At 24.6% G+C, this 24971-nt stretch overlaps 1 protein-coding gene across 1 annotated transcript in view; it reads left to right on the forward strand.

Moving 5' to 3' along the window:
• LOC117172575 (zinc finger protein 271-like) overlaps positions 1–24971 on the forward strand; it is a 49152-nt gene that overhangs the window by 15815 nt on the left and 8366 nt on the right. Inside the window, exons 5-10 of the mRNA XM_033360645.1 lie at positions 776–1081; positions 6290–6812; positions 11257–11594; positions 15767–16113; positions 22717–22790; positions 22883–23105. Of these exons, the coding sequence (XP_033216536.1) occupies positions 776–1081; positions 6290–6812; positions 11257–11594; positions 15767–16113; positions 22717–22790; positions 22883–23105 (1811 nt within the window). The remainder of the gene's footprint in view (positions 1–775; positions 1082–6289; positions 6813–11256; positions 11595–15766; positions 16114–22716; positions 22791–22882; positions 23106–24971) is intronic.

The raw sequence follows: 24971 nt of genomic DNA on the forward strand, positions 1-24971 counted from the left end.
TAATCGATTCCTTTTATTTTAAGGCACTCGGATAACATTGATTTATAAAAGTTCGTGATTTTGTTCAAGAGTATTACCTCATTCTGTTGAGCCCTCCCATAATACTACATGTTAAAATCACAACTTTTTAATAGCGTTTTTTTCGATAATTTCATCGTCAACTTTAGTATTTCTTTTTTGCAAAGTGATCTAGTACATTTTCTTTCGATAATATCAAATTTTCAGAACTGCCTGTGATTTTTTTAAAAAGCGCCCAAGCCACCTTAAACAAACGAAGTTATCGTTTTAATAATTCAGTCTTTGATACTGTTTTTCAAATTATCTTTAAAAAAATTGATGCGACTTTTTGTGGATTTTTTTAAAATTTTACGCGACTTTTTTGTTATCTCGTGATTAAATAATAAAAAGATAAAAAAAATGAAATTAAATAAATTCCAGATTTAAGGAAGCCGTGCAAGGAAAGGAGCTCGATATAACATTCAAATATTTGATTCAAAATTTATTTATTTTGAAGAAATTTAAATTGTTTTATTCAAAAGTCATATGTTGGGATTGAAAAATCAACTTTTTGGTCGAAAAGTCATCGTTCTTGACAGAAAATGGACTTTTTTGCTGGAAATTCAACTCTCTTCTGAAAAATTGGTCTTTATGACTTGAAAATTTAATCATTTTATTTCAAATTTATCTTTTATTTAAAAATTCTACGCGACTTTTTTGTTATCTCGTGGTTAAATAATAAAAAGATAATAAAAAACAGAAATTAAATAAATTTCAGATTTAAGGAAGCCGTGCAAGGAAAGGAGCTCGATAGAATATTCAAAGAAGAAGGTGTCTACGACGAAGGGGACTTTGATTATGAAGATGACTATTTCGATGACGCTGATGAATTTAAAACTCTGACTACTCCCGACGGCAATGAAATTATCGGGCATTTAGAGACTGAGGAAGGAAAGGACTTGGGCGAGTTGGTCGTCATAAATCGAAACCGAGGTCGAGGCAGACCTCGAAGAAAGAAGAACAAATATTTTTGCAATGTTTGCGGGAAAGGATTCAACCAACTTAGCAGATATACTGCCCATAAGTAAGTTTAAAACAATTCTGCAAAATTAAAATTAATTCTCCTCTCCTTTTTTTATGGGGGCATCCATAAAATAAGGTACCAATTTTTGAATATTTTTCAATCCTCTGTCCCGTTTCTGATGAGTTGTTCTAAATTGAGTAGAACTTTGGACCGTAAAGAAGACTTTAGAAAAGTAGTTGTATTTTCAACAAAATAATTCAATTTTTTAACCAAATATATTTCAGAACAAAATAATAACAAAATAGTTGAATTTTTAGCTCAAAAAGACGAATTTTCAATAAAATACATTAATTCTCCATAGCACTATAAAAAAAGGAAAGTAAAAAGTTTGTGACCAAATAGTTAAATCTACAGCCAGCAGGATAAATTAAAAAAAGAAAAGATTAATGTTTACCTAAAAAGACTAATTTTTAACAAATTGCATGAATTTTCCACAAAACAATTCGAATTTTGCACCTAAAATTGTACAGTTTAATTTTCTGCAAAAATAGTTGAATTTTCAAGATAAAAATATAATTTTTTAACCAAAAATGAAATAGAAAAAGAAGAATTTAAAAAAAGGTAAGTCGAGAGCCAATAAGATGAATTAAAAAAAAAAGATTAATTCGCCACTCAGAAAGACGAATTTTCAAAAAAATACATAAATCTTCTACTGTTAAAAAAATAATAAGTTTTCATGAAAAAAAGGAATATGTAATTACATTTTTAATTTATAAAAATTAATTTTAAACAAAAAAATTAATTTTCTTCTAGTTAAATAGAACCAATACAATTCTTTTGTTACAAAATACTTGAATTACAGCCAATTAGATTAATTTTTAAAAAAGAATATTAATTTTTTACCCAAAAAGACGAATTTTCCATAAAAGACTTGTATTTTTAAACTTAACACTAAGAATTTTAAAGAAAAACGTTAATTTTCTGTCAGTTAATTAATTTTTCAAACAAATATTTTAATTTTTAACCATATAGTTGAACTTTCTACCTAAACTGTTGAATTTTCACCAAGAAGATGAACTTTCAACGAAATATTTGTATTTTTACCCAAAAATATGGTATATACGAAGATATGAATTTTTAAACAAAAAACGACGTATTTTCGATAAACCCAATTTAATTTGCAGCCCAAAATAAGAATTTTCATCAAAAAGGTTAACTTTTTAAGAAATAGTTGAGTTTTGTACGCAAAAAGACCAATTTTCTACAGAGCAGTTCAATTTTCAGACCGAACCGATTAATTTTTAACGAAACCTGTAATACTTGATATTTCAACAAAAAACTATTTTAATTGAAAATAAAAAACAAAATACATTAAATTTCAAGCAAGTAATTGAATTTTCAAATAGAAAAGATGCATTTTCAACTGAGAATATTTTTTTTCTACTAAAAAAGACGAATTTCTAACTAAAGGAGATCAATTTTTAACTAAAAATGTAATAGTTAAATTTTTAGTTGAAGAAAAGTGAACTTTCAACCAAAAAAGAGAGAAATTCTCAATGAAATATTTAAATTTTTTCACCAAAGAGATGAATATTCAACGAAAAAGATACATTTGAAGGAAATTAGTACATCTTTCAACCACGCTGTTGAATTTTGTACAAAAAAAAGAGATTTTAACAAAATAGTTGAATTTTTAACCTAATAATTAATCATTTCAACATTAGAATTTGTAACTAAAAGAAAAACTGTCATTACAGAGTGTCACCTATTCAACTTTTGTTATCTATTTTCAATTTTCGCACCATTTGTCAACTTTTTTAGGAATTTGTCCCGTTTTTCTCCTATTTTGGGATTTCTCATTTTTTATTACCTTTTTTCAATTGAAAAAGTACAATTTTATTCAAAATTACAACTTGCACACCAAATACAGTTTTTATTACACTTTCCTAATCGATGATCTTGAAGCAAATGATCGAATTTTCAAACAAAAAAGATGTAAATTTCAACCAGGAAGAGTTGCATTTTCAAAGATAATCTTAAATTTTTAATTTGAAAATATGAGTATTTTACAAGCCAGTTTAATTTTGAAGGAAGGAAGACGAATTTTCAACTAAAAATATGACTTTTCTAACAAATAAGATTTTTACACCAAAAGGATTGATTTTCTATCCAAAAATATAAGTGTTTAATAAATCAGTTGAAATTTTGATAAAAAAAGATTACTTTTTAAGAAAATATTTTAATCTTAAATCATTCAATAAAATTTTTAACCACTAGATGAATTTTCAGCCAAAAGGTGATTTTTTAAACAAATAGTTGAATTTTCCACCCAAAAGACGATTTTTCAAGTAAAAGAGAAATTTTAATCCAGAAAGGATGAGTTTTCGATAAAAAAATATCTTTTCAACAAAATAGTTGAATGCAGATTAATTCTGGAACAGAAATATGATACTTTTTTGTTTTGTTTTTGATCAAAAGAACTAACTTTCACTCAAAAAAGATAAATTTTGAACCAAATAACAGATTTTTGAAACCAAGAGATTAATTTAAAAAAAAGGCGACTTTTAAAGAAACTAGTAGAATTTTCAATAAAATAATTAAACATTCAACGAATTTGTGGAGCTTTTAACTAAACACCAAAACTATAATATGAATTTTCTACAAAAGTATAAATTTTCCACCAAAAACGATGAATTTAAAAAAAAAAATCATTGAATTTTCACAAAAAGTATGTTTTTTAATTCATGTTGATTATTTCTTAAACAAAAATAAAATAATACACTTTTTAAATAAAAGGAATTAATTTTAAACCAAAAAAGATGAATTTTCAACAAAATAATTAAATATTTAACTAAATAGTAGAATTTGTAACCAAAAATTAGAATTTTGAACAAAAAAAAAGTCAACTGATTAATTATAAATAAACTTTTTGTTGTTATTTTATGTTCTCGTTTTTAAAATTAAATTGTTTTATAGAGAATTAGGATTTTTGGCTTGAAAATTCAACAAACTGTTTTTTGTTTTTAATTAAAATTTTGTTGTGGAAATATCAACTATAAAATTTTGTATAAAATTCAAACTATTTGGTACAAAACTCAACTTTTTTATAAATTTTAAATTAATTTTTCTTGATAGAAATTCATCTACTTAATTTTTCGGTTAAAAATTGAACTTTTATGGTTTAAAAATGCAGACTATTTATCTTTTTTGCTTGAAAATGTAACCATTTGGTAACGGATTTAACTAAGAGGTAAAAAATTGAATGTAGTCGTAAAAAAATAGTTTGTTTTTTTTTTAATTGAAAATTAGTTCTCTGTGGAAATGTAAATACTCCATTTTGCAAGGTGGCCGTTTTAATCGAAGAAAAAAATTTCCGGTCATCTCCCGGCTTACAACAAATTACAACGTGTTTGACAAAAGGGGAAATTTCTCAAAAACAGGAATAAAACAGATATTCCTTAAAAAAGGGAAAAGAGGAGAATATTCGAAAATGATTTTTTAACGAAGAAGATACATTTTTTTATCGAGGATTTTTATTTTGTACTACAAAAAACACGAATTTCAAACTAAAAAAGATTAATTTTCATCTACAAATGTATTAGTTAAATTTTCATTTAAAGAGAAGTAAATTTTCAATAAAAAAAAAAGAATTTTCAACGAAATATTTAAATTTTCCACCAAAGAGATGAATCTTCAACGAAAAAGATACATTTTAAGAAATTTAGTACAATTTTCAACCAAGTTATTGAATGTTTAAATACAAAGAATGAGTTTTTAACAAGATAGGGAATATGGGAAAATTAATTTTTAGCGAAGAGTATGAATTTTTAACTGAGAATATTTATTTTCTACTTAAAACACAAATTTCTAACAAAAAAGATCAGTTATCAACTACAACTGTAATAGTTACATTTTCAGTTGCAGAAAAGTGATTTTTCAACCAAAAAAGAAATGAATTTACAATTAAATAATTCAATTCAATAGTTCAATTCACCAAAGAGATGAATCTTCAACTTAAAATACACATTTTTAAGAAATTAGTACATCTTTCAACCAAGTTGTTGAGTTTTTTTCTAACAAAAAAGATGAGTTTTAACAAAATAGTTTCATTTTCAGCTAAATAATTAAACTTTCATCAAAATAGTAAAATTTTTAACCACCACAAAAATTCTAACGCAAAATCGAGAAAAAATCATGAAAACGGGAAAAACCCAGATATTCGTTAAAAAACGAAAAAAGGAGAATATGCGAAAATGATTTTTCAACGATAAAGATTAACTTTTACTGAGAATATTTATTTTCTACCAAAAAAACACGACTTTCCTACTAAAAAAGATAACCTTTTAATTAAAATGTAATAGTTAAATTTTTAGTTGAAAAAGTTAATTTTCGACTAGAAAAATCAACTAATTTTGAACGAAATAGTTACATTTTTCACCAATGAGTTGAATCTTCAATCGAAAAATTAGTTTTTCATTCAAATAATAGATTTTTTGACCAATTTTGAAAACTCGAGAAAAAACACATATTCTTTAAAAATGGGAAAATGAATTTTTAACGATAAAGATTCATTTTTAATCAAGAACATTTATTTTCTACTAAAAAACATGAATTTTTAACTATGAACGATCAATTATCAATATTAAATGTAATAGTTAAATTTTCAGTTGAAGAAAAGTGAATTTTCAACCCCAAAAAAAACGTTTTTGCAAGTATTTTTAAATGTTAAAGAAAAGTCGTGAAACTTCAGCCAAAAAGATAAATTTTGAAAAATGTAGTACATCTTTCAACCAAGTTGTTGAATTTTTTACCAAAAAGGATGAGTTTTTAACAAAATAGTCGCATTTTAACTAAATAATTAAACATTAAAATAGTCGAATTTTTAACAAACACAAAAAGTTCAAACGAAAAATCGAGAAAAAGAAATTTTTTTTTGAAAACAGGAGATAAAAAACATATATTCTTTAAAAAGGGGCTAATATGAGGAGATTAATTTTGAACGAAAAAGATTAATTTTTAACTGAGAATATTGAATTTTCTACTAAAAAAAAAACATGATTTTTCACTAAAGAATATAAATTCTCAACTTTAAATGTAATATAGTTAAATTTTCAATGAAAAAAACTGAAATCTTCGACGAAAAAGATATTCTTTGAAAGGGGATATGAAAGTGATTTTGAAACTTATTATTATTTTATTGAACCGCAGTTTATGGACGATCCCTGAATAAAAATTTCGTATTTTAAGTAATATTTTATCTCATTTTAGGAGTCTTCACAAAAATATAAAATATAAATGCCTAGAATGTGGCAAACAGTTTTCGAACGAAGATAATTTCCTTCTCCATCAAAAGACAACTTCTCATGCCGGTCGCGAGATTGTCGACGTTTTGAAGGAAGAAGTTTGCAAGCCTGAATACATTCTCCCATCTGCAGATCCTCTCTCAACTCCTACTGAACCAATTTCGGCAGAAAATATTTTCGCAAACGCCGAGAAAGCAGAGCATGGAAATACAGAAACGACTCCAATAGAAGAATCTCAATCTGAGAAAAATCTACCTGAAGAAAATCCCTCCGGAGAAAGTCCTGTTGAAGAAAATCCCTCTGAAGAAAATCCCGCTGAGGAAAATCCCGCCGAAGATAATCCCTCGGAAGAAAATCCCTCGGAGGAAAATCTTTCTGAAGAAAATGGAGAGAATTCATTTAATTGCGATCAGTGTCGTCGATCTTTTCCCTCCGAAGAATCTAGGGAAACGCACCTAAAAATTGATCACAATAGTGATAAACAAATGGCAAGACTTGAATATTTTATTATCCTTTTAGTTATAAATTTTATTATTCGATTGAAAATTTAACAATTTTATTAAAAAGACATCCTTTTTCGTTGGAAAATTCGCCTTTTTGGGTTAAAAATTTTAATCCTTTCGTATAAGATTAACCTTTTATTTAAAATTTATTTTTTGTTGTTAATAAGTCAACTAAAATGTTTTTTTAATGAAAATTATTATTTTTTTTTTTGAAAAATTGTCTTTTTCATTTAAAAGTTAATATTTTTAAGAAGAAATATTGCATCTATTTCCTAGAAAATTTACTTGTTGTTTAACATTGGTATTTTTGTGTTGATAAGTCAATTGAAATCTGTTTGGATGAAAATTCAATTCTTTTTTCAAAATTTGTCTTTTCAAATTAAAAATTCATCTGTTTTAGCAAAATTTTCTTTTTTTTTCTAAGACAAAAATGCAACTGTTTGGTTGAAAATTTAACAGTCTTGTAAATCAGGCATAGTTTTTGGTTAAATATTCGACTATTGAGCAGAAAATTAACTTCTTGTTCACATTTTTTATTTTGGTGTTGGAAAGTGAACAGGAATCTTTTTTGGATGAAAATTTAACTACTTTTTAAGAGTTATTTTTTATTAATTCATCTGTTTTAGCAGAAATTTCGTGTTTCTTGTATGAAAATGCAACTATTTGGTTGAAGATTTGACTATTTAGTTGAAGTTATACTTCTTGATTGATTTTCTGTTTGTTTAAAATTTATATTTTGGTGTTGAAAAATGAACTGAAATCTTTACTGGATAAAGAATTTAATCTATTTTGTTAAAAATGTTTTCTTTTCTTAATTAAAAAATCATCTATTTACAGAGAAATGTCATCTTTCTTGAATGAAAATGCAACTATTTAGTAGAGAATTCAACAACTTGGTTGAAAATTCATATTTTTTGGTTAAAAATTCGTCTGTTTGGATTGAAAATTCAATTTTTTCGTAGAAACTTATTTTTTGTTTAAAAAATTCATATTTGGCCTTGAAAAGTCAACCGGAATCTTATTTGGGTGAAAATTTAATTTTTTTTTTAAATTGAAAAAAACTGAACTGTTTTAAGAGAATTCTTTGAGAATTCGACTTTTTTGTTTGAAAGATTTGATTGAATCACTAAGTTACATCTATACAGTTAAACTTAAAAAAAGTTGTCTTCTATTAAAAATTCATCTGTTTCAGTATAAATTTCGTCTTTCTTGTATAAAAATACAACTATTTGGTAGAAAATTAATCCTTTTGGGTTGAAAAAATTCGTCTTTTTGGATTGAGAATTCAATTTTTTTATAGAAACTTATATTCTATTTAAAAATTCATATTTTGATCTTGAAATGTTAACCGGAATCTTTTTGGGATGAAAATTCAATTATTTTTTTTTAATTAAAAAAAAAAATAAAAACAACTGTTTTAAGAGAATTCTTTTCGAATTGGACTATTTTGTTTGAAAAATTTGATTGAATAACTTTTTTAAAAAATCATTTTTTGTTTTGTTTGAAGATTTATATTAATATTTCAAAATTTGTTTAAAATTTATATTTTGGTGTTGAAAAATTAACTGAAATCTTTTCTGGATGAAAGTTTAACTTAAAAAAAGTTGTCTTTTATTAAAAAAAAGTTCATCTGTTTTAGTACAAATTTGATCTTTTTTGGATAAAAATGCAACTGTTTGGCAGAAAATCCATACTTTTGGGTTGAAAAATTCGTCTTTTTGGATTAAAATTCACTTTTTTCGTAGAAACTTATTTTTTTTTTAATTCATATTTCGATCTTGACAAGTCAACTGGAATCTTTTTTTGATGAAAATTCAACTATTTAAAAAAAATTTAATAAAAATCATCTATTTTAAAAGAAATTTCATATTTTTTGGATAAAAATGCATATTTTTGGAAGAGAATTCAACAGTTTTGTTAGAAAGTCATCCTTTTTAGTTAAAATTCGTCTTTTTGATTTAAAATTCGTCTTTTTGAATTTAAATTCAATTTTTTTCGTAGAAACTTATCTTCTGTTTAAAAATTCATATTTTGATCTTTAAAAGTCAAATGAAATCTTTTTTGGGTGAAAATTCAATTCTTTTTGTTTCTATTTTGTTTTAAAATAAAAATTCATCCTTTTTGGTTAAAAATTCGTCTTTTAGGATTGAAAATTCAAGTTTCTCGTAGAAACTTATTTTTTAAAATTCATATTTAGTCTTGAAAAGTAAATTGGAATTTTTTTGGATGAAAATTCAACTATTTAAAAAAATTAATAAAAAGTCATCTGTTTTAAAAGAAATTTCATATTTTTTGATAAAAATGCATCCATTTAGAATTCATATTCATATTTTGATCTTGAAAAGTCAACTGGACTCTTTTTTGGACGAAAGTTTAACTTAAAAAAAGTTATCTTTTATTAAAAATTCATCTGTTTTAGTACAAATTTCATCTTTCTCGGATAAAAATGCAACTATTTGGCAAAAAATTCATCATTTTGGTTAAAAAAATCGTCTTTTTTGATTGAGAATTCAATTTTTTCGTAGAAACTTATTTTTTGTTTAAAAAAATTCATATTTTGATCTTGACAATTGAATTGAAATCTTTTTTGGATGAAAATTTAACTATTTAAACAAAAAATTTAATAAAGTCATCTTTTTTAAGCGAAATTTCATATTTTTTAAATTAAAAATGCATATTTTTGGTAGAGAATTAAACAAGTTTGTTAGAAAGCGATCCTTTTTGGTTAAAATTCGTCTTTTTGGTTAAAAATGAGTTTTTTTTAAATTGAAAATTCAATTTTTTTCGTAGAAACTTATTTCCTGTTTAAAAATTCATATTTTGATCTTGAAAAGTCAACTGGAATCTTTTTCTTAAAATTCTTTAAATTTCAAAACTTTTTTTTCAAATAAAAATTCATCTTTTGAAAGAGAAATTTCATTTTTTTGGAAAAAAAATGTAACTATTTAGTAGAGAATTCAAGGACTTGGTTAAAAAGTCATATTTTTTGGTTAAAAATACGTCTTTTGGATTGAAATTTCAATCTTTTCCTAGAAACTTATTTTTTGTTTTAAAAAGATCCATATTTCGATCTTGACAAATGAATTGGAATCTTTTTTGGATGAAAATTCAATTCCATTTTTTTTATTAAATTTTTTTTGAAATTTCTTTAAATTTCAAAACTTTTTTTTAATATAAAAATTCACCTGTTTAAAGAGAAATTTCATTTTTTTGGATAAAAATTTAACTATTTAGTAGATAATTCAACGACTTGGTTTAAAAGTCATATTTTTTGTTTAAAAATATGTCTTTTGGATTTAAATTTAAATTTTTTCATTAGAAAATTATTATTTGTTTTAAAAAAGTTCATATTTAGATCTTGCAAAGTAAATTTGAATCTTTTTTGGATGAAAATTCAACTATTTAAAAAAAATTTGTAATAAAAAGTCATCTATTTTTAGAGAAATTTCACATTTTTTGGATAAAAATGCATATGCTTGATAGAGAATTCAACATTTTTGTTAGAAAGTGATTCTTTTTGGTTAAAATTCGTCTTTATGGTTTAAAATTCGTCTATTTGATTGAAAATTCAATTTCTTCTTAGAAACTTATCTTTTGTCTAAAAATTCATATTTTGATCAGGAAAAGTCAACTAAAATCTCTTTTAACAGAAAATTCAACAATTTATTTTTTATCTTTTTAATTTAAAAATTCTGTAGTTTTAGTAGAAATTTCATTTTCGTTGTGAATTTGCAAATTTTTGGTTAAAAATTATTCCTCTTTAGTTGAGAATTAAATTATTTTGTTTCAAATATTTGATTGAATCACTTTGTTAAGAAATCATTTTTTTTCAAGATTGAAATTATTTGAAAATTCATTTATTTGGTTAAAAGTGTAACTACTGTATTAAAAATTTAGCTTATTAGCGGAAAAACCTTTTTTTTCATTTAAAATTAACTTTTTACTGAAAATGTAACTTTTCCATTTTTTTAAAGAGTGATCTTTTTCAGTTAAACATTTTCCCTTTTTTGTTAAAAAAATTAATTTCCTTGGTTTGAAATTTCACTTTTGTTGAGTAAAAATGCATCAGTTTCGTGGAAAATTAATTTTTTTTTGCTGAAAAGTCATATTTTTTGTTTAAAAGTTCAATTTTTTTTAGAGAAAATTCGTCTTATCGATTTACAATTTTTTTGAGTATAAATTTCATTTTTTTATTGAAATATAATCTATTACACTTTTTTATCGAGGGTTTATTTTTGTAGGCTTAGAATTCAACTATAATGTTAAAAATTTCATTATTTTGTTGAAAATTCAAGTATTTTGTTAGAAAGCCATTTTTGATAGAAGAACAGATATTTTTTTGTTTAAGATAAATAATTAAATTTGAAAAGTTCTAATTTATATCTGAAAGACATTTCTGAAAATGAAAAATTACGAAATTTGATTTCAGAATTCCAAATGTGACAAAGGATTTCCGTGTGATATTTGCGGAAAAGTACTTAATCATCCGAGTTCGATTTTGTATCACCGAGAGGCGGAGCACAATAATGGAAGGCGATTTGTTTGCAACAAATGTGGAAAGAGTTTCAAACATAAACAACTTTTACAGCGGCATCAACTTGTCCATTCGGAAGAACGTCCCTATATTTGTAAATCGTGCAATGCGAGTTTTAAAACGAAAGCGAATCTTATCAATCATCAGTCGACACACACTGGAGAGAAAAAATATTTCTGCGATATTTGCAGCCAGCAATTCGCTCACAAAACAAGTCTCACTTTGCATTACAGGTAAAATACTATCAATACACATGAAATAGGATGCTTTTTTAAGGTAGTAGGGAAATAAATTCTCTCAAATAAAATTATTTTAAATAAAATATTGAATGGAATATGAAACGCTTTAGATTCTTGAAATTTCAAGTCGAAATCTATTGCAATTTCCACTAAATAGTTGAATTTTCAAAAAAAAAATTAATTTTCAACCAAGAAAGATAAGTTTTCTGTCGTGAAAAATGAATTTTCAATTGAAAATAAAGAAATTTTAGCATAATAATTGAATTTTCAAAAATAGTTGAATTTACAACCAAAAACTGTTGAACTTTACAGTAAAAAAGAATGATTTTTTTTAATGCAGTTGACTTTTAAATCCAAAATTTCATTTTCAACCTAGAATGATAACTTTCCTACCATAAAAACGAATTTTCAATTGAAAAGATCAAAATTTTAATAAAAGAATTGAATTTCAAAAATAGTTGAATTTTAAAATAAAAAAGAACAATGTTTTTAAGAAAGTTGAATTGTTAATAAAAAATTTTGTTTTCAGCCAAGAAAGATAAATTTTCTATCATAAAAATGAATTTTCAATTGAAAAGAAAAATACTTTAAGAAAGCAAGTTCATTAACAAAAATAGTTTATTTTTCAAGAAAAAACAATTTGATTCTATTGTAAAAAAGAATAATTTTTTTAAGACAGTTACATTTTTAATAACAAATTGTATTTTCAACCAAGAAAGATAACTTTTCTATCGTAAAAAATGAATTTTTGATTGAAAAGAACGAAATTTCAAACAAAAAATTGAATTGAATTTTCAAAAATATTTGATTTTTCAACCAAAAACCATTTAATTAAAAAAAAAAGAATATTTGTTACAGTTAAATTTTTAATAAAAAATCTAATTTTGAACCAAGAAAGATAACTTTTCTACAATTAAAATTAATTTTTAATTGAAAAGGACGAAATGTTAACAAGATAATTGAATGTTCAAAAATTGTGGAATTTTCAACCAGAAACTGTTGAATTTTAAAATAAAAAAGAATAATTTTTTACGGCAGTTAAATTTTTAATACTAAATTTCATTTTAAACCAAGAAAGATAACTTTTCTACCATAAAAATGAATTTTCAACCAAAAACTGTTGAAATTTAAAAAAAAAAGAATAATTTTTTTAATGCAGTTGAATTTTAAATCCAAAATTTAATTTTCAACCAAGAAAGATAACTTTTTTACAATAAAAAAATAATTTTAAATTGAAAAGAAAAGAATTTTAGCAAACCAGTTTCATTTTTTAAAATAGTTGATTTTTCAACCAAAAACTGTTGAATTTTAACGTAAAAAAGAATCATTTTTTTCATGCAGTTGAATTTTTAATACAAAATTTCATTTTTACCAAGAAAAATAATTTTTGTATCATGAAAGATGAATTTTCAATTAAAAAGAACGAAATTTTAACAAAACAATTGAATTTTCAAAAATAGTTGAATTTTGAATAAAAAACTGTTCAATTTTAAAGTAAAAAAGAATAATTTTTCTAAGACAATTGAATTTTTAATAACTTCTTTATTTTCGATATCTCCGAAAATCTACCTTTTGTCACCTTTTTCTCCTATTTTGGTGTTTCTCATCTTTTGTCACCTTTTTTCAATTGAAAATGTAACATTTTATTCAAAATTTCAACTTGCACACCACAGTTTTTATAACACTTTCCTAATCGACGAATCTTAAACCAAATAATTGAATTTTCAAACCAAGGAGATTAAACTTGAACCAGGAAGAGTTGTATTTTCAAACATAATTTTTAATTTTTAATTTGAAAATATGAATATTTTACAAACCAGTTTAATTTTGAAGCAAGAAAGACGAATTTTCAACTAAAAAATAAAACTTTTCTAACAAATAAGATTTTTACACCAAAAGGATTGATTTTCTATACAAAAATACAAGTGTTCAATAAATCAATTGAAATTTGGATAAAAGATATTACTTTTTAAGAAAATAGTTGAATTTAGATTATTTCTAAAATGAAAATATAATTTGTTTTCAAATAAAAATAATTATCTTTCCATCAAGAAGGATCAATGTTGATCCAAAGAAGATGAATTTTTAACAAAACAGTTAAATTTTCAACTAAATAGTAGAATTTTTAGTAAAAAGTTGATATTTTTTTTAGCACATAGTGGAATTTTTCACCCAAAAAGACAATTTTTTAATTAAAAGACAATATTAAATCCAAAAAGATGGATTTTGACATAAAAAAAATGTGTTTTTAACAAGACTCAGATTAATTCTGAACTTTTTTTTGTTTGTTTTTGATAAAAAGAGCTAACTTTCAATCAAAATAGATTTTTTGAACCAAGAGGTTAATTTTAAACAAAAAAGGTGACTTTTTAAGAATCTAGTTCAATTTTCAATAAAATAAATAAACTTTCAACCAATTTGTAGAATTTTAAACTAAACGCCAAAAATATAATAGTAGACTTTTCAATAAAAATTATTAACGCTCAAATATAAAAGGTGAATTTTCAGCAAAAACAAAAGAAACAGAATTTTCTACCAAAGGCTAAATTTTGAAGACAAAAATATAAATTTTCTACAAAAGTATAAATTTTCGACAACAATGACGACTTTTTCAAAAAATTGTTGAATTTTCACAATATCTATGGTTTTTAAGTAAAAGAGATTATTTCTTAAACGAAAATACAATAATAAACTTTTAAAATAAAAAGAATTGATTTTCAACCAAAAAAGTTGAATGTTCAACCAAAAAATATGAATTTTCAATTAAAAAAATGAATTTTCTACCAAACAATATTATAATTTTTTGACAAAAAACGATTACTTTTTAACAAAAGACTTTAATTTCCAATAAAATAGTTAAATCTTTAACTAAATAGTAGAATTTGTAACTAAAAAGTTGAATTTTGAACCAAAAAAAAGGATTAATTAAAAATTTCACTTCTTGGTTGGAAGTTGAACTTGAATTTGAATTTTTGTAGATTTATAATTTTAGTTGAAAGTTCATTTTTTTGGTTAAAAAATTTAATTAAAAATCCTTTTTGTAATAAAAAAGTTTTTCTAAACTGAAAATTCTAAAATTTTGTTAAAAAAGTCAACTGATTAATTGCAAATAACTTTTTTGTTGTTATTTCATGTTCTCGCTTTTTAAAATTAAATTGTTTTATAGAGAATTAGGTTTTTTGGCTTGAAAATTCAACAGATTGGTATAAAATTAAACAGTTTTGTAGAAAATTCATTTTTGTTTTTATTGAAAATTCTTTCTCAAGGAAAGTTTATCTACTCCATTTTTGGTTAAAAATTCAACATTTTGGTTAAAAAATGTGATATTGTTGTTGTTGAAAACTCATCTTTTTAGGTAGAGAATCAAATTTTTTTGGTCAAAATCAATTCATGTTGAAAATATATACTTTTTGGTCAAATCTGTTTTTTATTTTTTATTACAGTTTTGTAGTGGAAATATCAACTATAAAATTTTTTAATAAACATTAATCTTTTTTGTTGAAAATTGAACAATTTGTTTAGCGTTATTAGGTTGAAAATTAAAAAATTTGGTATAAAATTAAACTTTTCCGTAGAAAATTCGTTTTTATTGTTGTTGTTTTAATGGAAAGTTAATTTTTCTCAGTAGAAATTCATATACTTAATTTTTCGGTTAAAAATTCAAGTTTTATGGTTTAAAAATGCAGACTATTCATCTTTTTTGTTTGAAAAATCAACAATTTGGTAACGGATTTAACTATGTTGTAAAAAGTTAAAGAGTTTTGTAAAATAAATAATTTTAATTTTTTTTCAATGGAAGATTAAGTGATCAGTGGAAATGTAAATACTTCATTTCTCAGGATGGCCGTTTTAATCGAAGAATAAAATTTCTGGTCATCTCCCGATTTACAAAAAATTACAACTTGTTTGTTTGTCTTATTTAACATTTGTTTATCACCTATTTGTAACCTATTTTAGAAAAAAATGTCACCTATTCACCTTTTTTCACGAGAATAGGTACTGTGATCACTGTGAATGAATATATTATTTAAATAACCTTACGTTTCTCACAAACCTGAAATTTTTAGGCTTTTTTTTAAGCGGAAAAATAAATGAAAATAAAAAAAAAAAATAAATTGAAAATGGAAGAAACAATTGTTAAAGTAAATTAATTTTTTGTGTTTCAGGTGGCACTCGGGCCATAAACCCTACCAGTGTAACGTCTGCAACAAAAGCTTCTCCCAGAACGGAAATCTCCAGGAACACATGCGGATTCACACTGGAGAAAAGCCCTATTGCTGTGAAACTTGTGGTCGAAAATTTACAACATCTTCTCAATTTAAACTCCACGTTAAACGTCACACGGGCGTAAGACCCTGGAAATGTGAATTTTGTGAAAAAAGCTTTTTGCACAAAGACACCTGGAAGTGTCACGTTCGCCGACACAACAATGAAAGACCCTTTCAATGTTCACATTGTAGTCGCGCGTTTACGGAACAGTGGGCTTTGAAAAAACATCTTCGTTTGCATACTGGTGAGTTTTAATTCATTTTTTCTGAAATTATTTTCAGGGTACCTATCCTGGCTGGAGAACCTGGAATTGTCGCGGAGTTTTTATATATCTAGAAGAACCTGGATATATCAGAGAAATTTTTTTAAAACGTGCTTAATTTTTCTTTAAATTGCAAATATAAAATTAAATAACAGTAATGTTGTTGAAAATTCGTTGTTTTTTTGTGTGCTGAAAACTAATCTTCTTGGTTAAAAATTAATATGTTTGCTTGAAAAATCTTTATTTATTGAAAATTCAACTCATTGTAAAATGATTTGATGAAATAAATCAATCCTTTCTTCGACCGTTGATATTTATTGATTTCAAATCGTAGATTTCAAACTATGAGTCAAAAAAACATGTTCTTCGACACTCAGATATTTATTTAATAGAAAAAACTCCTTTCGAAACTTTCTGACGTTTCGGTACACATGCGTACCTTTTTCAAAGGTTCTTAAACCTGAGTTGATGATAGTTTAAAATAGTCAAACAGATCAATTTTCAGTCAAAAAAAGTAACATTTTAGTCAATTGTTTTAAGAAAATTAATTACAATTTAGTCTTTTTTTTTTTTTTTTGAAGTCCAATTTCTGTTCATCCGTCCTAATCTACGCCAATTTTGTTTTCTCGTACAATTTTAAAAAATGTAGTTGTAATCGATTGAAGTCTCGAAAAAAAAAATTTTTTTTGAAACTTAAAAAAAAAAGACTAAATTTTAATTAATTTTCTTAAAACAATTGACTGAAATGTTACTTTTTTTTTAGTGAAAATTGATCTGTTTGACTATTTTAAACTATCATCAACTCAGGTTTAAGAACCTTTGAAAAAGGTACGCATGTGTACCGAAACGTCAGGAAGTTTCGAAAGGAGTTTTTTCTATTAAATAAATATCTGAGTTTCGAAGAACTTGTTTTTTTTTTACTCATATTTATTTTTTCGATTTACGATTGGACCGTAAGACATAAATAATTTGAAATCTACGATTTGAAATCAATAAATTCAACTCATGTTGATAAATTCTCATTTTTGGTCAAAGTTGACTGTTTTTTATTAAAAATTAAATTTTTTTGTCAAAACTGAGACATTTTGTTGAAAATCTGTTTTTTCTTTCGCTGAAAAGTATTTTTTTAAACTCAAAATGTAACTGTTGTATATGAATATTTCAACAGTTTAATCAGAAATCTATCTCTTTGGTGGAACATTAATTTTCTTAACTAATAATTTAACCATTCAATTTTTGGTTGAAAAATTATGTTTTTAGTGGAAAATTCATCTTTTTTGGTAGGCATAAATATTCTTGGTTAAAAATTGATCCTTTTGGTTGAAAATTCAATTATTCTAGTTAAAGATTCTTTTTTTTAAATACTCAATTTTAGTCATTAATTTTCTTAACTAATAATTTAACCATTCCATTTTTAATTAAAAAATTATGTTTTCGGTTGAAAATTCATCTTTTTTAATATAAATTAATCTACTTGTTGAAAAATGAATCTTTTTGCTTGAAAATTCAATATTTTGTGTTGCATTTTTTTTTTCTTGGTCAAAGTTGACTGTTTTTTTTTAATTAAAAATTAAAACCTTTTTTTAAAAAATACTACATTTTTCGTTCACTATTCATCTTTTCTAGAATAAAAATTTAATTACTTAGTTGAAACTTAAATTATTTTGTTAAAACTTAATTTTCTGGGTCAAGACTCATTATTTTAATTGAAAATTCGTCTCTTTTGTTGAAAATCTGTTTTTCTTTTGGCTAAAAAGTATTCTTTTTAACTAAAAATGTAACTATATTATATGAATATTCCACCAGTTTAAGTAAAAATCCATTTCTTTGGTGGGACATTATTTTTCTTAACTAATAATTCAACCATGAAATTTTTAGTTACAAAATTATGTTTTTGGTTGAAAATTCATCTTTTTTGGTAGAAATAAATATTCTTGGTTAAAAATTCAATTATTCTAGTTAAAGATTCATTATTTTTATTGAAAATTCACAATTTTAGTCATTAATTTTCTTAACTAATAATTTAACCATTCAATTTTTGGTTTAAAAATATGTTTTTAGTTGAAAATTCATCTTTTTTGGTAGAAATTAATTTTTTTGGTTCAAAACTAATCTTCTTGGTTAAAAATAAATCTTTTTGCTTGAAAATTCAATAGTTTGTGTTGCATTTCATTTTTTTCTCCCGATTGAAAAATCTTTATTTATTAAAGATTCAACTCATGTTGAGAAATCATAAACGTTGATCAAAGTTGACTGTTTTTTTTTATTAAAAATTACATTTGTTTTCAAAACTATTACATTTTTCGTTCAGTATTCATCTTTTCTGGAATTAAAATTTAAATACTTAGTTGAAACTTAAATTATTTTGTTAAAACTTAATTTTCTGGGTCAAGATTTATTATTTCAATTGAAAATTCGTCTCTTTTGTTGAAGAATGAGCCATTTTTGTAGAAAATCTGTTTTTTCTTTGGCTCAAAGGTATTTTTTTAAACTAAAAATGTAACTATAGTATATGAATATTCCACCAGTTTAAGTTAAAATCCATCTCTTTGGTTGAACGTTAATTTTCTTAACTAATAATTTTACCATTCAATTGTTGGTTAAAAAATATGTTTTCAGTTGAAAATTCATCTTTTTGGTAGACATAAATATTTTTGGTTAAAAATTGATCTTTTTGGTTAAAAATTATATTATTCTACTCAAAGATTTATTATTTTTGTTAAAAATTCAACTATTTAAGTTGAAAATTCTCAAGTTTAGTTAGAAATTCATCACTTTGTTTGAAAATGCTATTATTTTTTGAAAATCAGTTATTTAATTATTATTTTTTAATTGAATCTATTTAAATAATTGAATATTACGAAATTTTAGTTGAAAATTAATTTATATGGTGGAGTATTAATTTTTTAACCGAAAATTTAACTTCAATTTTTGATGAACGATATAGTCTTTGGTTTAAAATTCATATATTTTGTTGGAAAATCGTATTTTTTGGTAGAAATTTATCTTCTTGGTAGAAAATTCAAATATTACATATATTTATAATTTTAGTTGAAGATTCGTAATTTTAGTTGAAAGTTTATCCATTCGGTTAAAAATAATTTTTTTAAATATGAACATTTAACTGTTAAATTTTTGTCTGAACGTTGATCTTTTGTATTTCAAAATTCAACTATTTAGTTGCAAATTTGTCTTTGTTGATTGAAAATTTAACTATTGCGTTTAAAATTCGTCCTTTTGATAGAAAATTAACCTTCTTTGTTGAAAATTAATCTCATTTCTTGAAAATTCAATAGTTTGTTTGCATTTTTTTTCATTCTCTTGACTAAAAAATCTTTGTTAGCTGAAAATTCAACTTATGTAGACTGCTTTTTTTAAATAAAAATTTGAATGTTTTTTATCAACTACTACATTTTTTGTTCACAATTGATCTTTTCTGGAATGAAAATTTAATTACTTGGTTGAAAGTTAAATTCTTTTGTTAAAAATTAATTTTTTGGTTCAAGATTCATTATTTTAATTGAAATTTTATCTCTCGTTGAAAAATGAGCTATTTTATTGCAAACACATTTTTTCTTTGGCTAAAATTTAATTTCGCTTACTGAAAATTTAACTATTCCGATTGAAATTTTAACTGTTTTGTTGAAATTTTGGGTTTTCTTGGTTGAAAAGTATTTTTTTTTAAACTAAAACTGTAAATATTTCAGTTAAATATTCCACCAGCTTAGTTAATAATCCCTCTCTTTGGTTGAACATTAATTTTCTTGACTAATAATTTAATCATGCAATTTTTGGCTAAAAAATGTTTTTAGTTGAAAATTCATATTTATTGGTAAAAATCAATATTCTTGGTTAAAAATTAATCTTTTTGCTTAAAAATTTAATGATTCTAGTTACAGATTTATTACTTTTGTTAAAAATTCAACTATTCAAGTTGCAAATTCATCACTTTGTGTGAAAATGTTTTTTTTTTTTTTGAAAATCAGTTCTTTTTAATTATTTTTTTGAAAAATAATCTTTTTGTTTGAAAATTCAATAGTTTCTTTTCATTTTTTTCTCTTTTGATTGCAAAATCTTTCTCAGTTGAAACTTCAACTCATTTTGAGGAATCGTCTTTTTTGGTTTTATTTAATTGTTTTCTGTTAAAAATTTAAAAAAAATTATCAACTTTTACATTTTTCTTTCATAATTCATCTTTTCTGGAATGAAAATATAATTAATTGGTAAAGAATTAAATTCTGTTGTGAAAAATTAATTTTCTGGTTCAAGATTCATTATTTTAATTGAAAACTCATACTATTTTGTTGAAAAATGAGCTATTTTGTTCCAAATTCATTTTTTCTTTGGCTAAAATTAATTTCTTTTACTGAAAAAATAACTATTTCGGATAAAAATTGAACTGCTTTGTTGGAAAAAATGTTTGTTTTGTTGAAAAGTATTTAGTTTAACTGAAAATATAACTATTCCAGTCGAATATTTCACCAGTTAATTTAGAAATCCATCGTTTTGGTTGAACATTAATTTTTTGAACTCAGGATTTATTTTTATTTTTTGGTTAGGAAAATATGTTTTTTAGTTTGAAATTCATCTTTTTTGCAAAAAATTAATATTCTTCATTGAAAATTACTTTAAAAAAATTTTAAATTCAACTATTCTAATTAAAGATTCATCATTTTAGTTGCAAATTCCACTATTCTAGTTAAAAACTCATTGTTTTAGTTGAAAAGTTAACTATTCCAGTTGTAGATTCATAATTTTAGTTAAAAATTCATCATATTGTTTGAAAACGGAATTTTTTTTGTTTGAAAATCAGTTTTTTTTCTAATGATTATTTTTCAAATAAAAATTTAACTATTTCAATAATTAAATATTACATCATTTTAGTTGAAAATTCATCTCTGTGATTGAGTATTAATTTTTCAATTGGAAATTTAATTATTTAATTTCTGTTTGACGATTTAGCCCTTTAAGTTAAAAATTCATATATTTGGTTGAAAATTCGTCTTTTTGTTAGAATTTTATCATCTTGGTTGAGAATACATTTTTTTGTCAAAAAATATACTTTTCCAGTTGAAGATTCATGATTTCAGTTGAAGATTTATCAGTTCGGTTAAAAATAAATTTTTTTAAATGAAAATTTATCTATTTAATTTTTGGTTTAAGGCCGATCTTTTTTAGTTACAAATTTAATTATTTGGTTGAAAACATGTCTTTGCTTATTAAAAAATTAACTGAAAATGTAGCTGTTGCAGTTGAATATTCCACCAGTTTAATTAAAAATCTATCTCTTTAGTTGAACATTAATTTTTTGACTAAAGATTTAACCATTAAATTTTTGGTTGAAATCTTATGTTTTTTAGTTGAAAATTCTTTTTTTCGAAATTAATCTTCTTATTTGAAATATAATGTTTTCGTTAAGAATTAAATTATTCTAGTTAAACAATCATTTTTAGTTGAAAAATAACTATTCTAGTTGAAGATTCATAATTTTAGTTGAAAGTTCATCAATTTGTTTGAAAACGTAATTTATTTTTTGAAAATCAGTGTTTTTTTCAATTATTTTTTTTTACTGAAAATGTAACTGTTTTAATGGATTATTATATAATAAATTTTAGTTAAAAATTCATCTCTATGGTTGAATGTTAATTTTTCAACTGAAAATTTAACTGTTTAATTTTTGTTTGACAATTTAGCCTTTTTGTCAAAAATTCACGTGCTTTGTTAAAAATTCGTTTTTTTTTTGTAGAAATTTTATCTTCTTGGTGAAAAATTCAACTTTTTGTGTAAACATTTCTAATATTACAGTTAATTATTCATAATTTTATTTTAAAATTAATCTTTTTTGTTGAAAAATTTACTATTGCAGTTTAAGATTCGTAATTTTAATCAAAAATTAATCAGTTCAGTTGAAAGTAAATTTTATTAACTGAATATGTAACTGATTAATTTTTGGTTGAAAATTCAACTATCAGATTGCAAATTTGTCTTTGTGAATTAATTGAAAATTCATGTATTTTTTTGGAAAATCGTCTTTCACGTAAAAAATTAAACTTCTGTTTTGAAAATGCATCTTTTTGGTTGAAAATTAAATTATTCCAGTTTGAAAATGTAACTTTTTTTTTTAATTTACCTTATTTTAACGCATATAATCTGTACACGATTTTAAGCCCTATCCTGATTTTAAAAGCTCGAAATAAAAACGTTTCTTCACTATTTCAAGCTTTTAAAAACAGGAAAGGGCTTAAAATCGTGTACAGCTTATATACGTTAAAATAAGGTAAATTAAAAAAAAAGTTACATTTTCAAACCGGAATAATTGAATTTTTAACCAAAAAGATGCATTTTCAAATAGTGAAGTGTAAATACGGTAGTTTTTTTTATGAAACTGATTTTTTTTTTAAATTATTGGTTGAACATTAATTTTTTTAAATAACAAATTAACTATTCAATTTTTTTGACGATTCGCCTTTTTTAGTTGAAAATCCATGTATTTTGTTGCAAATTCGCCTTCTTTGGTAGAAATTAATCTTGTAGGATGAAAATCATATTTGCGATTGAAAATTCAACTTTAATATTTTTTTTTAGGAGAGAAACCTTATTCCTGCGAAGTATGTGGAAAGGCATTTGCAGATTGTTCAAATTTAACAAAACATAAAAAGGTATACAAAAAGATGTCATAAAAATTGATTAATTATGGAAGACAATTTTAGGGTTCTTACTACTGTTTTGTTTTGTCTTCTGATTGTTATAGGTGCATAAGGAAAATAATAAAGCGGCTGAAGTTAATGAGATACCGGAAACAACAGTTTGGCAGATTGTGCCAAATGCACAAGGAGTGAGCGATAATTCAATTGGAGATCGAATTACTGAAGTAATAGCGGCTGATAACGTTTCGGGAGATGAAGTTCAGCAGATTTATTACGTCGCTTATCAAGGTCAGGATATAATCGAGCAGCCGAGGATGCTACAATTCAGTAAGTTTAATTTCAAAATAGAAATTGCATTCAAAGTATGGAAAAAACGAAATGAAAATACTAATATTGCACTATTTTTTCACTATTTTGTCAAAAATACCATTACAGTCATCACAGAGTGTCACCTATTTTCAATTTTGTCACCTATTTTAGGAATTTGTCACTTTTTTCTCCTATTTTGGGGTTTCTCATCTTTTTTCACCATTTTTTCAGTTGAAAAAGTAAAATTTTACACAGTTTTTATTACACTTTCCTAATCGACCAATCTTGAAGCAAATAATCGAATTTTCAAAAAAAAGAGATTAAACTGCAATCAAGAAGAGTTGCATTTTCAAACATAATCTTAAATTTTTTATTTGAAATGATGAATATTTTACAAGCCAGATTAATTTTTAAGCAAAGAAGATGAATAGCATAGAATAAATTTATTTCCTTGGTGCTACATATCAGTTTTACACCTCCACAAGCCTTAAAATATACGTCATCTTGAAACATTTGGTATACTATAAGTATCATAACTTAGGTAAATAAGCTACATTCAAATTATTTAACAATTACATTGCACGTTTAACTTGTTATTTTAAGAACGTAAATAAATGTACGTCGCTCCTGATAAATTGTACTGATGGTTAATAATCTCCATTGTCTAGCCGTTTTTTAATGCCGCTTCAATTCTGCTTAGTCCTAAATATAATTCCGTGTTTGGTTCGTCCTTCAGTCCCTGTATTAGTCTCTCTCTCTCCATCTTTGATGTTTTCCTTCTCTTCTCCAATCGCAGCACCACCTCCTATCTGTCTCTCCTAGCTTTTCCATCACTCTTACACAGTTTATGACATGTTGGATTGTTTCTGGCTCTTTTTTGCAGGCCCTGCATTTATTATTCTCCCAGCCTTTTTTTTCTTCCTTTGCTACGTTCCCACATCTCCATCTAGCCCCAGTCTTCTTTTGCCATGCCTTCTAATTCTTCATCTGCCAATAGTCTTCTGTCCCTAAATTTTCTTTAATTTCTTTATAGTAATTGCAGTAGCTTGAACTTTCTAATCTAGTCGAGTCTTTTTTTATATCCTGATCTTCCGCCGTCTTATTTATCCGTAGTAGTTTTTCCTCAATTTCTTCCCTTGTCTTGTCTTCCCTTGTCTTGACACTCCTTAATGCCTCCTTCAACATTTCCCCCCAGTTAGTTGGGTTGTTGTTTTTGATGTTTCTAATCTCTTATTTTAGGCATTTCCTCGGCCAGACCCAAACTTGCTTTTACATATCTACTTTGTACTTTTTCGATATTCTTGACCAGCTCCATATCTCCATTTCATATATCGCCGCTGCCTTTACCGTCGAGTCCATAAAGAAAAGTCTCCTACTCAAATCCGATGCTCCTGCTCTTCTGGTTTCCCCCCACACCTTGTTCACTAACTGCTGCGTTCTGCCTGCTACCTTTCTAGTATGCGTAGCGTACTGGTTCCTCGTGGTGAACCAGAATCTTAAATATTTGAATTCGTTCACCACTTCGAGCATTTCGCCTTTATAACTCCAGCTCTCTTTCTTTTTTCTGCCGTCATCCACGTATAGTGGTGCAACTATCTTGACTCCAGCGCTTGAGCCTAAAACTGTACCGCCCTCACCCTTCCTTCTGAGTGCTTCTTCCAAATCGTTAATGTAAATTTTAAACAAAAATGGGGCTGAGTGGGCAGCCCAGCCTTACCCCTTTCTTTGTTTTAAATCTCTCCGTCAGATCATTACCTACTATTACCTGGTTCCAAGTTGACCTATATACGAGGGTAGTTCAATAAGTCCTTAGAATGACCAACAAATGGCGCGCGAATCGCTCCAAATCATCTGTTTTCAGTCAGCACCACTCCCGACTAGATA

The sequence above is a fragment of the Belonocnema kinseyi genome, chromosome 5, assembly GCF_010883055.1.
Source record: "Belonocnema kinseyi isolate 2016_QV_RU_SX_M_011 chromosome 5, B_treatae_v1, whole genome shotgun sequence".
Lineage (NCBI taxonomy): Eukaryota > Metazoa > Arthropoda > Insecta > Hymenoptera > Cynipidae > Belonocnema > Belonocnema kinseyi.